This window comes from Podarcis erhardii (genome assembly GCF_964252035.2).
Source record: "Podarcis erhardii genome assembly, chromosome: 9".
Classification (NCBI taxonomy): domain Eukaryota; kingdom Metazoa; phylum Chordata; class Lepidosauria; order Squamata; family Lacertidae; genus Podarcis; species Podarcis erhardii.
Genome location: NC_138512.1, coordinates 55,894,378 through 55,906,523, shown reverse-complemented (window position 1 = coordinate 55,906,523; position 12,146 = coordinate 55,894,378). Strand labels below are relative to the sequence as shown.

Below are 12,146 nucleotides of genomic sequence, written 5' to 3'. Positions count from 1 at the left end.
TACTAGCGTTTTTATTTTACTGCCCTGGGTGTTTTTGTGTGTGTGTTTTGAGCCTTTGAAATGCAATGTGTCTATTTTTAAAAACATCACAGCAACCTATTACAGCACAACCAAGCAGGTCTACTCAGAAGTATATCCCATTGAATTCAATGGGACTTCCTCCTAGGTGTGCATATAGCATTGCCGCCTTAGAGAAACTGTTGCTGAGTTTGCTGGACTTTGTACTGACTATTTCATGCGCCCATAACTAGACTCAGGGATCCAGTTTTATCTAGTTGTGCTTTGTCACCTGTGACACCTATGGCCCTGGCTGAAGAGACACCCCCAAATTACTGGGCATGTCAATCAAGTTCAAGGGGGCACTGGTAAGAATTGTGCAGCATATCAGCATCCAGATGTGCTTCAACATCAGCTTCCTGTGTGGAAGGGGATAGCCCTTAATAGATCGGGGCAACCTTCTATAACAAAAAAGGATGGAGAGAAATGGAGTTGCAGTCTTAATTATGCTATGAAAACAAGCAGCAAATTGCCTTAAAAGGTCTAGCTCTCATGCTTCTTTTTTGATGACTGGGTCACACCTTTTACCCATAATTTCCAAATGGTGAATACTTCTAGTAATTGCACCCAGTGGACAGAAAGGTCTGAGATTGCTTATGACCTAGAGCACCAGACTTGAGCATTCTTTATCACGTGACTACTACTCGTGGTGAGAGAAGTAATGTGCATCAAATGAAAATAATGGGTAAAATTGGCATTAGTGGAGATTTACTGGGCTAAGACTGTGACTCGGTGGTAGAGGGCATAGATGTGACACCTAAATTTCAGTGTCAGTAAGTCAGCTTTATTGTACATGGCCAAGGGCCTTTACAAGCCAGAGGTCTTTTCATTTTAAAAGAATGAAGGTGCTGGGAATGACCTCTGTCTGAGACTCTGGAGAGACATTGACAGAATAGACAATATCGACAACCGGACCTTGTAAAAATGAAGAGAAACTTGGCTTGTCCACAGATCCGTAGCCTTATCCATCTGAGTCCAAGATACGTTAGCGCTTTTCCAAGGGTCAAACTAAGTGTGACGGCTGTATTGTTTAAACTGGAACTGCTCCAACTGTGTTAAAAAATGACTGGTTTTAACAGCAAAAGGGGCAAGCAAGTGATGCGCTTACTCCCTGAATCCATCTCCCTGAGCTCTTTTTGCCCAGCTGAGTTTTGGCATTGGAGCTTATCTAAGAAGAAAGGTAAGTCTCACACAGTTTGCTCTTCCCATCCACGTGTCCCCATTGCTGCTAAAATCAAACAGCACCACATCCTTTTAATTGTAGTAAATGGAACAGATGCCATCCCACCTAGTTTGCCCCTAAAGCATTTCTTCTTAGGGTCACTGGCTCATAATTCAAGCATGCATTTATTTTAGAGGGCATGTATCCATTGCTACAAGTAATGCTGCAAGGGGCTGAGCACCTTCACAACTCACTCAACCCAATGAGATTTGAGCAGTAGCACAAGTGGCGCTGGGCATAAGAAACTCTTGCCCAGGCTACAGCGAAGTAAAGTGCACAGCTGAAAGATTACAGTTCCTATACACTAATAATAAACTCCCCTTCTCTGAGCATGGAACCTTATGTAGCCAAGATGGCACTATCCATGCACATGAGTGACTTATCAGCACATTTTGAGAAAGCCCATGATTTGCAGAATGAGAAAGAGAGAGGGTGAGAAATGAAGGAAAGGAAAAAACAGCCCAATGTGGATTTAGCATGCTCAGAGGTAATAGAATGCTGGCTGTTGCTGCCTGGGGGCAGGGGATAGAATGGAGTATCCTGGCAGGCTGGAATGCTGAACAGCAGGAGCACGCTACACTTCTGTTGTAGGTCACATTGATACCTCCTATGACCAAAAGCTAGGGAAATAGTCTCTAAATATGCCCCCCCCCTTGTATAATGTTTTTGAGTTTTCATTTGGTTTTCTGCGCCTGGTTTAAGTGTGATAATATAGGTGTGTGAAATACTTATGTCCCCAGGATGCCATAAAACCTGCAGTCACAGTTAAGGAGTTCTAAGCCCATGTGGTTACCACCAGCAGTCACAGCTTTCCTCCAGATAATAGCCCACGGATGCAGGTGCCATGCGTATAGAGACTGCTGCACCAGTTAAAAACCCTTTAAATCTAACACCAGGCAGAATGGAATCCTGTGCAGCTAAATGCTTTATACATACCAAAAGTGGCTCGTGTAAATTGGGTTCCAGCCACGAGAGATGGGAAGTAAGGACCCAGATTCTGGATTTCTGACCAACATAAAGCAAAGAGAACTGTCAGCCATAGCTTCAAGCCATTTACTACTTTGGAGATTTGGGCTTGAACCAAGTCTCATTACTGAAATCAGTATTTGAGATATCTATTTCAATGTTAGTTAAAAAATACTGCTTCATACATACTGTGTTGCATAACATTAAAAAAAAATCACTGGGAGGTTTATTTTTCTTGCTTTCAGCTACAATTTCTTACTTTCAAATATATGCAAAATTTTAAGAAATGCTTCATGTCCTTTGGCATTCCAGATGTTGGTGAACTACAACTTCCATTAGCCCTAGTAAGTATGACCACAGGCCAGGGATGATGGGAGTTGTAGTTCAGCATCTTCTGGGGGATATCTGCCCTAAATCAACGGAATGATCTTCAAATTATTCTAAAGTGGGAAAACAAGTGGAGGGCATACACACCTAAGTACCGTAACCATCATTCATGACAAAGTGTCACATATTTCAGGAGGGCTGACTCATGAGTAAGTGTGCTGGAGCCTTTTGCAGTCTTGTGAGCTATGTATGCCATTCTACAGAAAAGAACACTTCACACATGCTTTGTTCCACTACCCACCATGTTGCTGAGTCTGCGAGACAAATCCTACCCACTTTTAAACATGCATTTTAAATGCAAACTTCCAGTTAAATAGCCTGACTATTGTTAACTTGTGCCACAATTTCCACACCTAAGAGGTATCTATTTGTATAAGCAATGGCCAAAAAAATCAAGATTAATGGAAACAATGAGAGCATATGCTGTTCATATGTAGATCCAGAAGTTGTGTTGGCTGGCAGTGTTTTCAGGTAATTTGGGTTCTTAAGGTGTAGAGATCATTCACTTTTACATTGCATATCTGAATCAAGAGATGAACACATGTGGGAAAGCTCTCCTATCCATAATGTTGTGCAGTCCCAGAACAGTTAAAACAATAGACACTGCACATTAGAAGCTGGTTAAGGAATCTATGGGCAATAAACAACTATATCCTAGAGCGGGGTAGGCAACCTAAGGCCCATGGGCCGGATGCGGCCCAATTGCCTTCTCAATCTGGCCCGTGAACGGTCCAGGAATCAGTGTGTTTTTACATGAGGAGAATGTGTCCTTTTATTTAAAATGCATCTCTGGGTTATTTGTGGGGCATAGGAATTCGGTCATCTCCCCTCCCCAAAAAATATAGTCTGGCCCACCACATGATCTGAGGGATAGTGGACTGGCCCACGCTGAAAAAGGTTGCTGACCCCTGTGCTAGAGTATACCAATTAAAATCAACAGAAAAGTCCATTTTTCAGTGGGTCTTCTCTGAGCATTTCTTAGTTGGATAGCAAAGACCCTTTTCCCCTTATCGAGATTCAAAGATTGAGGTACCATCGGTTTTTGAAGGGCTTTTCTGAATTACTTTGAGTCTCATAATTCAAACTCATGAATGAGTAATCCTTCTGAATTCAATGTGATACTGACCCAAAAGTGGTGGACAGGATGGAGCTATTAATAACTGTTTTTATAGATTTTGAGAAGAAAACTAAAGGAGGTGTAAAATATCCATTTGTCTCAAAATACCACACATATCAGCATAAGAAAATGGGCACAATCAAGTTAAAATTAAGCATTTTTAAGAACCATTGGTTTCAATGGGAAAGTTAGCTTATGTTTACATTTTCACATTTCAAATAATGGGATATAACAGTGCAGTCCTAATGGGACATAACAGTACAATATACACATCTACTCAGAAGCAAGCACCGTTAAATTCAATGGCACTTACATCCAAGTAAGTGAGAACACATTTCTTAGAATTATTACCTCTGTAAACATCCTATACTTTTTTTTGTCAATAGCTTGCTTGTTTCTTGTGATGTTTATTTGGGTGTTTGAACACAAAAAGTCTGAATAACTAAATGCAATAGCAACAACAAGAATAGTAATCACTGTTTAATCATGGTAGAAGAATTGAAGCATTTTCCACAAGTGATATTAATAATACCTTTCTTCACCTCTAAACTTTGAGAGTCTAAAGTATCATTGCCGTTAATGCAAGAGTGTAAGTGGAAGAAAAACACATTTTGAAATTTGCAGAGCAATCCTATATCTGCCCACTCAGAAGTAAGCCCCATTCATTTCAATAGGACTTACTCCCAGGTGAACATGTCCAGGATTTTAGCTTCTTATGTATGCTGTGATTACTGTTGTTTGTTCCTTTGGTTTATAGAGAAAAGAAACTATAATGCAGTATTGGCTTCCCTTATGAAATACCTTTTCATTTATTTCAAGATAAGATCTGTGGAAGTGTTGATTCACCAGATCAGTCAGCACAACAGGAGGAACAAGAGTCACAAAAATGAATGGCACCATTGAAAGTTACTCACTACTGCTGCCCAATAATTTTGTTATTCTATAATAACTGGTTTTGGTTTACTTCAAATATTAGAAACTGGGGAGAAATACTTAGGCAGAAAAGGCTCATTGTGGAATAGAATCTACTCCCAAAACTGTAAAATAACATTATTAATTTTTTATACATTTTAATTGATATTTCCATTTATACAGGAGTCTATAATTTAAGATCATGTCATATGTTTCACTGAACATAACAATTTGCTTGGGGAGGGGGGTTTGTACCATATAACAATGCCAGAACATTAATAACTTAAATGACACAGACAGAAACTTCCCCCACCATTTTTCACAGTTATGATTAAACTCCAGAGAGCTTTCCAATTTCCTTTTCTTAAAACACTGTTCATATAATATAGAATGCAGCAGTTTTTCTACACAAGGTGAAACACTAAAAGCCCTTGTTATGTCTAACAGAATATTACATCAGCTTTTTGTCATGAATGGTGGACAGCACAGTTGAAGCAAAAATAAGGGAAAATATTACTTGGTATTGTACAGTCTCAAAGCAGGGAAGTTGAGAATATTTTGCATTAGCTGGGGAGGGTGGAGATTTTGCCCCCAGCCAGGTTTTTATTTTTTATTTTCGGACAGCTCACATATGTGTTATGGTTGTTGTTATAGGCATGTATGATTTTTCTATGTAGAACAGCAGTTCTTAATTGGTTCCGCTAGTTCTTCTAATTGTTTAGTTAAAACTACCAAACTGATACGATTGAGAATACTATGTTAACACAGTTATAACATCAAGTTTACACACTTGTTTCTTTGAAGTACTAGGAACGTTTACACATTTTATTTGGCTTTGTAAGGACTGAAATCTTACAGATAATACAATCTACTTTTCCTTGTAGAAAATATGGCTCTTTTCAGCTATTTCTCTGAGGTTGTCCTTTTATCTGCAGCTGACTGAAGAACCAGGTGTCTTTTTAAGTGACCAAAGATGCTACAGTATATTTTTCTACAGATTTCATTTTTTTAAAAAATTAAGAATAGTTCTCTCTGGACATTAGAGTTAATTTGTTGCAGCACAATTACTGCATTTAGGCTTTCAATCCCTTCCCATTTAAAACCCGCAGTGTGATGACGCCAAGCGTATGCCTTTTACTGTAGTATCTCCAAGTGACCAGATGAGGGCACTTTAAACATCTTTGCATTGCTTGTGAGGCAAATGCAGAAGCACAGTGTTACCTAAAGTCACATATAATCCTGTAGAACACTATTAAGGTTGCAGATATCTATTCTTCAAAGTTCATAAAAATATAAAATATGTACCATACCACAGGGTTGTTTTTTTCCTGAAGTTTCCATCCAACACTAACAACACCCTCTCTAAAGATATTTTGTTTTTTCATTTGTCTTTGCACCTGTCACTCCAATTGCATTTACTGACTGCTGTAACTTCAGGGCTGTTCTGTGTTTATAGCAGCTGCTGTTCTCGTCTGCCCATGATGGCTCATTGCTTGCTCATGGTTCTTGGGATTTTGGATTTATGTGTTAGGAGCAGAACCGGACATTTTGCATGCGTCTCCTCAAAAAAAATAATAATATTAAAAATCAACATTTTTCTTTCATGAAAATGACTTTGCAGATCATGTGGTGGGAACCATCATGGGCAGCGCTAGAATCAAAATGGAAGCTGCCACGATCAGGATATTTTAAAGTACCATTTCCTGTTCCAAAGACCAGTCCCACCATAATGTTTTGCATCCACAAGATGGCTTTTGGAACAATTCCTGTGGTGGATGTGTGCACACAGGGCCAGCTCAATATACTCTGCTGCCTGAGCTGAATCAGAAAATGGCACCCCCAGGAATTGGAATTTGTTAAGGGTCCTGGGTTGGTGGAGGGATAGGCAATGTTAGGTTCATGGAGTCAGGATCAGCTGCCCCTCCCAGCTTGCCAGAGCCTGCTGCCTTGAGGCAACTGCCTCACCTCGCCTCATGGGCCCTGTGCGCATAGGGAAGCGTCACATCAGAATCTATTCAGCTTCTCGAAAGAGACTGCATGAAATGGATCTGTCTGTAGGGTGGCCATTTGCACAGCACCAAAAAAGAAGAAATCACCGTCCCCCCTGCCCCCCCGTCAAAAAACAAACAAGAGGGCACAGTTAGCATGAAATTTGCATGTTCTTTTTATAACGATAGATGCCAATTTGGAAAGAATAGCTGAAATTTAAAGAGAAATATAATACTTCTCACTCTAGTGAGAATGGCAGTCCGTTGCCCGAGGGCTGGCTGTCGTTGGGCAACCTCAAGATTCCTTCTTTCCCTTGTTATGGTTCTTACTCTTTAACCTGTGCTTGATGAGTCCCTGGAATTGACTCTGGGCAACTGATGTTGGTGATATATTCCCAACAAAATGCACCCACAGCAATCACACTCAGAGCCATCCTGTGCGAGAATTAGACTTCAGAAAAATAAATTATATACTGTACTATGACTCTCAAACGCTTCTCACCAGTATTTTGTAGGGCACGTTGAGGACTGGCCTACTCTGCCTTTTCTTAGCTCCTTGATTCCTTTTCCCTGCTCTCCTTTATTACTAGCCCCAAGCATATTTAATTATAACTGACTGTATATTAAACTGCTCTTCTATACACATTGCTTTTGACCAGACGATGCACTGGAACACATTCTCTCTGATACTGCATCTCAACAGTATTTAATTCTCAAATCAATATCTCATACCAGGTCTTCTCACAGCATAATACACAGTACTAAAAACAAAACAGAAACCCAACCAATTCCTCTCCATTTATTACTTCAATTGAGCTTAAACGGCTGTCTATAGCAGGCACTCAAGATTAACCTTTCATTTTCACATTGAAGCTTTTAGGGTTCAACGCTTTCAAGGAGATAACTTTTAACTTTGCAAAAATCTGGTATTGTTGGGGGTCAGAGCTCAGTGGGAGAGAAGGTACTTTGCATGCAGAAAATGGCAGGTTTGATCCTGGGACTCTTTGAGTTTTTATTTTTATTTTTTTAATGGCTGTCAGGTTGCAGAACATCTGCCTGAGACCTTGCAAAGCAGCTGCCAGTCAGAGGTGACTCTATGGGGCTAGATGCAGCTCTGACAGGTCAAAGTCCTATGTTCATATGACACAGATTGTGTGTTTCCTCTGCTCAAATCTTGTTCAAGTTTTGTATTTTAAAAACAACACGTTAGAAAGTATATATAAATAATTAGTTTGCTTTTTAAAAATAAAAGTCATCTATGCTCAGGGAAACCATTTCTTTTAACATTTTATTTTGCAAAATCATTATCATCTTTTGCTTTCTCCCCCTTCTTAAAAAAAAGTGTGGTTGGTTTTTTTTAAGAGCAGTAAGATGTCTAAGAAGGAAGATGTCTTACAGCAGCCTTTTGAGATGCAAGATCATTCAGTGAGTCCTCACCATGACAGGATCATAAACTTACTGGTTTTGAACAAACTTAGCTGTCCCTTAGCTGCTGAGTTTTAGTTGCACCATATATAAATGTTTCCTTCTTGTGCCATTTCTGTCCCCCCCTCCTCTCTTTCTCTCTCTCCCTCTTTGTGTTTGCCATTTTGTGGATGACCTGAGCAGCTGCTTCCTTCTCTCTTTCCTTTCTAGCTTTACTCGGCCTTCCTTGTTTTTCTGGTGTTGCTAACATATGCGTCAAAGAAGAAATGGCAGAAGAGCACAAAGTAGCTGAGGTACATAAGAGAACACCAGATGACGTTGGAAATGTGTGAGTGACACTGGCCTTGTTGCATCCAGGCGAAGACCAGGTAGTTGATGATGCAGCCCACGAACATCTGTGTGATCTGCGATAGTGTGATAAACATGGCAAACTTCCGGGACACTCTGAAGCCAGCAGCCCGCAAGGCGTAGTAAGTGTACATGAGTGCATGCACTCCATAGTTCATGGTCATAAACCAGCCACCACCAGCTACCATGTCCTTGTATGAGTACCAAGAGTAAAGCAGTACAGTAATATGGTGGTACCAATGGAGGAAGATAAGCTTCTGTTTCCTAAGAACAATAAATATTGTATCTCCTGGGGGGAGGAAAAAACATAAGAAAAATGTTAGAACCCTGAAGCATACTTGTGAATTAGGTGGCACTCCTAGCCATGGAGGTCACCTGGCCCTCTAATAACAAAGATGCAACCAGGACTACCCCCAAACTATGTATCTGCCCATTTAGACATTTATCTGCCCATCCAAAACAGGCAACTTACTTATCTTCCGGACATGGAAACCACAAAACTTCAATCTTCCCAGGGTTCAAACTCAGTTTATTGGCCCTTACCCAGTCCATTAAGGCCCTGGTCCAGAATTTGCACAGCCTCTTCTGATTCAGATGTTATAGAGCAGGGATGTCCAACTTCCAAGAGACTATGATCTACTCCCACTAAAAAAACCTGGCAGTGATCTACCCATTGTATTGACCAAAGTTGTTGAGCTTTCTTGACAATCAACCAGGATAGACCAGGGACGCCCTGTGATTGACCGGTAGATCGCGATTGACCTGTTGGACATCCCTGTTATAGAGAAATTGAGCTGTGTGTCGCCAGCATGCTAATGGCACCGTGCTCCAAAAATTCTAATGGCCACTCCTAGTAGCTTCAGATGTTAAGCAACATTTGAGACCAAAGGGTGCCCTGCAGAACCCCATAGCACAAGAGTACTTGCCCAATGTTATTTTCTTGGGTAGGAATGGAACTAACGTAATACAATATCTCTGATACCTCTCCTATTCAATTGATCCAGGATGACACCATGGTGAATGGTACAAAAGATGCTGAGAGATTATGTAAGCATGGCAGGGTTGCAATCCCCCACTACCTCTCCTGATTCAGGTCATCCAGTGGGGTGAGCAAAGTCAATTCAGTCCCATAACCTGGCCTAAACCCAGACTGCAGTGGTTCTATTGTAGATCATCTGTGTCATCCAGGAACATTTGCAGTTGATTATACTGTCAAAACCTATGTAAGGTCATTTAGGAATTTTTTGTCCAATTTAGTTGCAAAGATCAATTTTTCAATGAGATTGATGCTGCAATTTTACTCCCACTAACCTGGAGTCAGTCCCATTGAACTCAAATGGGACTTTTCAGTTGACATGTATAGGATTGCAGTGATAGAATCGAAAGTCAGCTTATGACTGGGTTTGCACGAAATTTAAGCAAAGGTAGACATTTCACAGAAGATATTATTGAGAAAAAAACTAAAATACATTTTTGAAATAACCTATTATCTTTCTAAGCATGGATAATGGCTATTTATCTTGTATTAGCCTGAGGAAAATGGAAGTTAAATATAGATGAAGAAAATGCATATCAATCCAAGCCCTAATTATACTATGGTCTCTGAAGTCATTACATTTAGTCATGTCAATAGGTTCCAACACAAATTAACTTTACATTTAGGGAGAAGAAAAGTACTGTGCAAATGAAAAATATTGTGCAACTGGAATCAAATCCCTGAATTTTACCTATAGAGAGACAAATTGCTTTCTGAACAATGTACGACTTTAGAAAGAGCGTAAGACAGAAAATCTCCCCACAACTCAGTTCTTAACACACTACTTAGAAGATTAGATCTATTCGAAGAGACGCTCCCCAGCTAAAATGGCACAGCTCTCTCATAGACTGAAACATCACAGCCTCCAGTTGGGATGTTCTTATTGAAATTGCCTCTATGGGAAAACTCTATCAATATCTAAACATATCTCTTTAGATATGTTTAGAGAGGAAAAGATTGCAAGTAAACAATGCCCTATCAAACTTAGTTATTCCATGATTCTTTCTAAGATCATTTTGTATATTGTGAGGGAGGTTGGTGTGGTACTAATGCCCCAGCAGAGCCAAACTGGCACCCCCACCAATGTGTGTGCAATGTGCCAATGTTTTCACTGCCTCACCCCTCTGGTAAGCTGCAGAGACACTGGTTCCAGGAGGCCAGTAACATCGCTGCCCTGCCCTGCAGCCGCCCCTGCTTCAAAACTCAAACAAAAGAATACTAGTAAGGGATATGAACCATTGTCTTCATTACCTGTAACCCAACTCCATACATGTTTATTGCAAAGAGGAAGGGGGTGAACTGGTGGTGCTTAGGATGGTAACCTAAATCAGCAGTAAAGCTGATTAGTAAATCAGTGTTCATATTTCGCCAGGTCATTTTGTGACCAAGTGAAGATGCCTGGGCACCAGGATGGCACCTGACATCTCCACCATCTGAAGACATCTCCACTATCTGGAGGTGCATGCCTGGGAATCCTTGGATCTTGACTGTTTCCACACACTAATAGCACAGCCTGTGGAATTATATCCGTTATATTTTATCTGCACAATCAGAATGAATTTCAGGAACCAAAAAGTCGTATTGAAAAAATACAACTTTCGAGCGGTCTGGCCCCCAAATGGCAACTAGACATTCCATTTTGGCAACTATAATGCTGGTTTAAGGAAATATTTAGTGCCTAGCTTATATATACACGAGTTTCTAACACTGCCCCATTTCCATAAGCAACTGAAGGACTCACAATAGGTTTTCACACATTCCCAGTGCTTCTTTTCTGGGGGGACGCAGGGGTACGCATACCCCTAAACATTTTGTGAATCTAAGTTTGGCCTCTTTGGGGGGGGGCGTATTTCAGTATGAGTAGGAAAATGAGAGTACCCCTAAACATGTGTTTTTTTAGAAAAAAGCACTGGACATTCTCAACAGCAGTCTGAAGGGTACAAAGTGGTACCATTCTAAATGATGTGGAGCAGGTCTGGCTCTGGTCAGTGCTTAGATGAAAGACTACTTGGGAAACACAGGTTCCCTTGGTCCCCAAGAGGAGAGTAAGGCAGGATACACAATAAAGTTAATATTGTATATCTCCTTCTAGCTGATGCTGAAAATCAGCAATGCACTGAAACAGCATGTTCTTAATAGTCATCATTGTTTTGTTGGGTCGGAAGCCCTGTGAGGTTTCCTGAGAAACAAGCTGTGGAACGTCTGCCAAATCACTGCTTCCTATTTCCAATTAGAATCTGCCTAAGAAGCTTCAGGATAAGCAAACATAGATGTGCAAATGGGTTTGCTACTTACAAGCTTTTTAAAACTGCTGGTGAGGAAACTGCTTAGACACATCTTCATAAACTAAGTGATGAAGGGAGACTAGGTCTGGCCATTATTTCTAGGTGAGGAATTTGTTAGACCATCCTGTTGGCAGGCATATGAGCAGGCATTCATATATATGACTGATTTCCATATTATTGTTTTTTACTGTTCTGTTGGCCCTTGAGAAGTTTGACCCTTGAGAAGATTGTGTTGGTTATATACAATATTTTGATAGGTGTAGAAGTACTGCAGAATGAACAATATATGACCGTATCTGTGTTAGGTAGACTCTGCGCCACCAATGGGTTAAGGTTTTTTGGCTGCATTGGCCATTCACTGGGTTGGTGAATGGTCACTTTGTGTGGTTGCTTAAATGCTACT

At 40.5% G+C, this 12,146-nt stretch overlaps 1 protein-coding gene across 1 annotated transcript in view; it reads right to left on the bottom strand.

The window, feature by feature from the left end:
* Positions 1–4,216: 4,216 nt before the first annotated feature.
* ELOVL6 (ELOVL fatty acid elongase 6) overlaps positions 4,217–12,146 on the bottom strand; it is a 77,948-nt gene continuing 70,018 nt past the window's right edge. Inside the window, exon 4 of the mRNA XM_081877333.1 lies at positions 4,217–8,711. Within this exon, the coding sequence (XP_081733459.1) occupies positions 8,287–8,711 (425 nt within the window). The 3' untranslated portion in view covers positions 4,217–8,286. The remainder of the gene's footprint in view (positions 8,712–12,146) is intronic.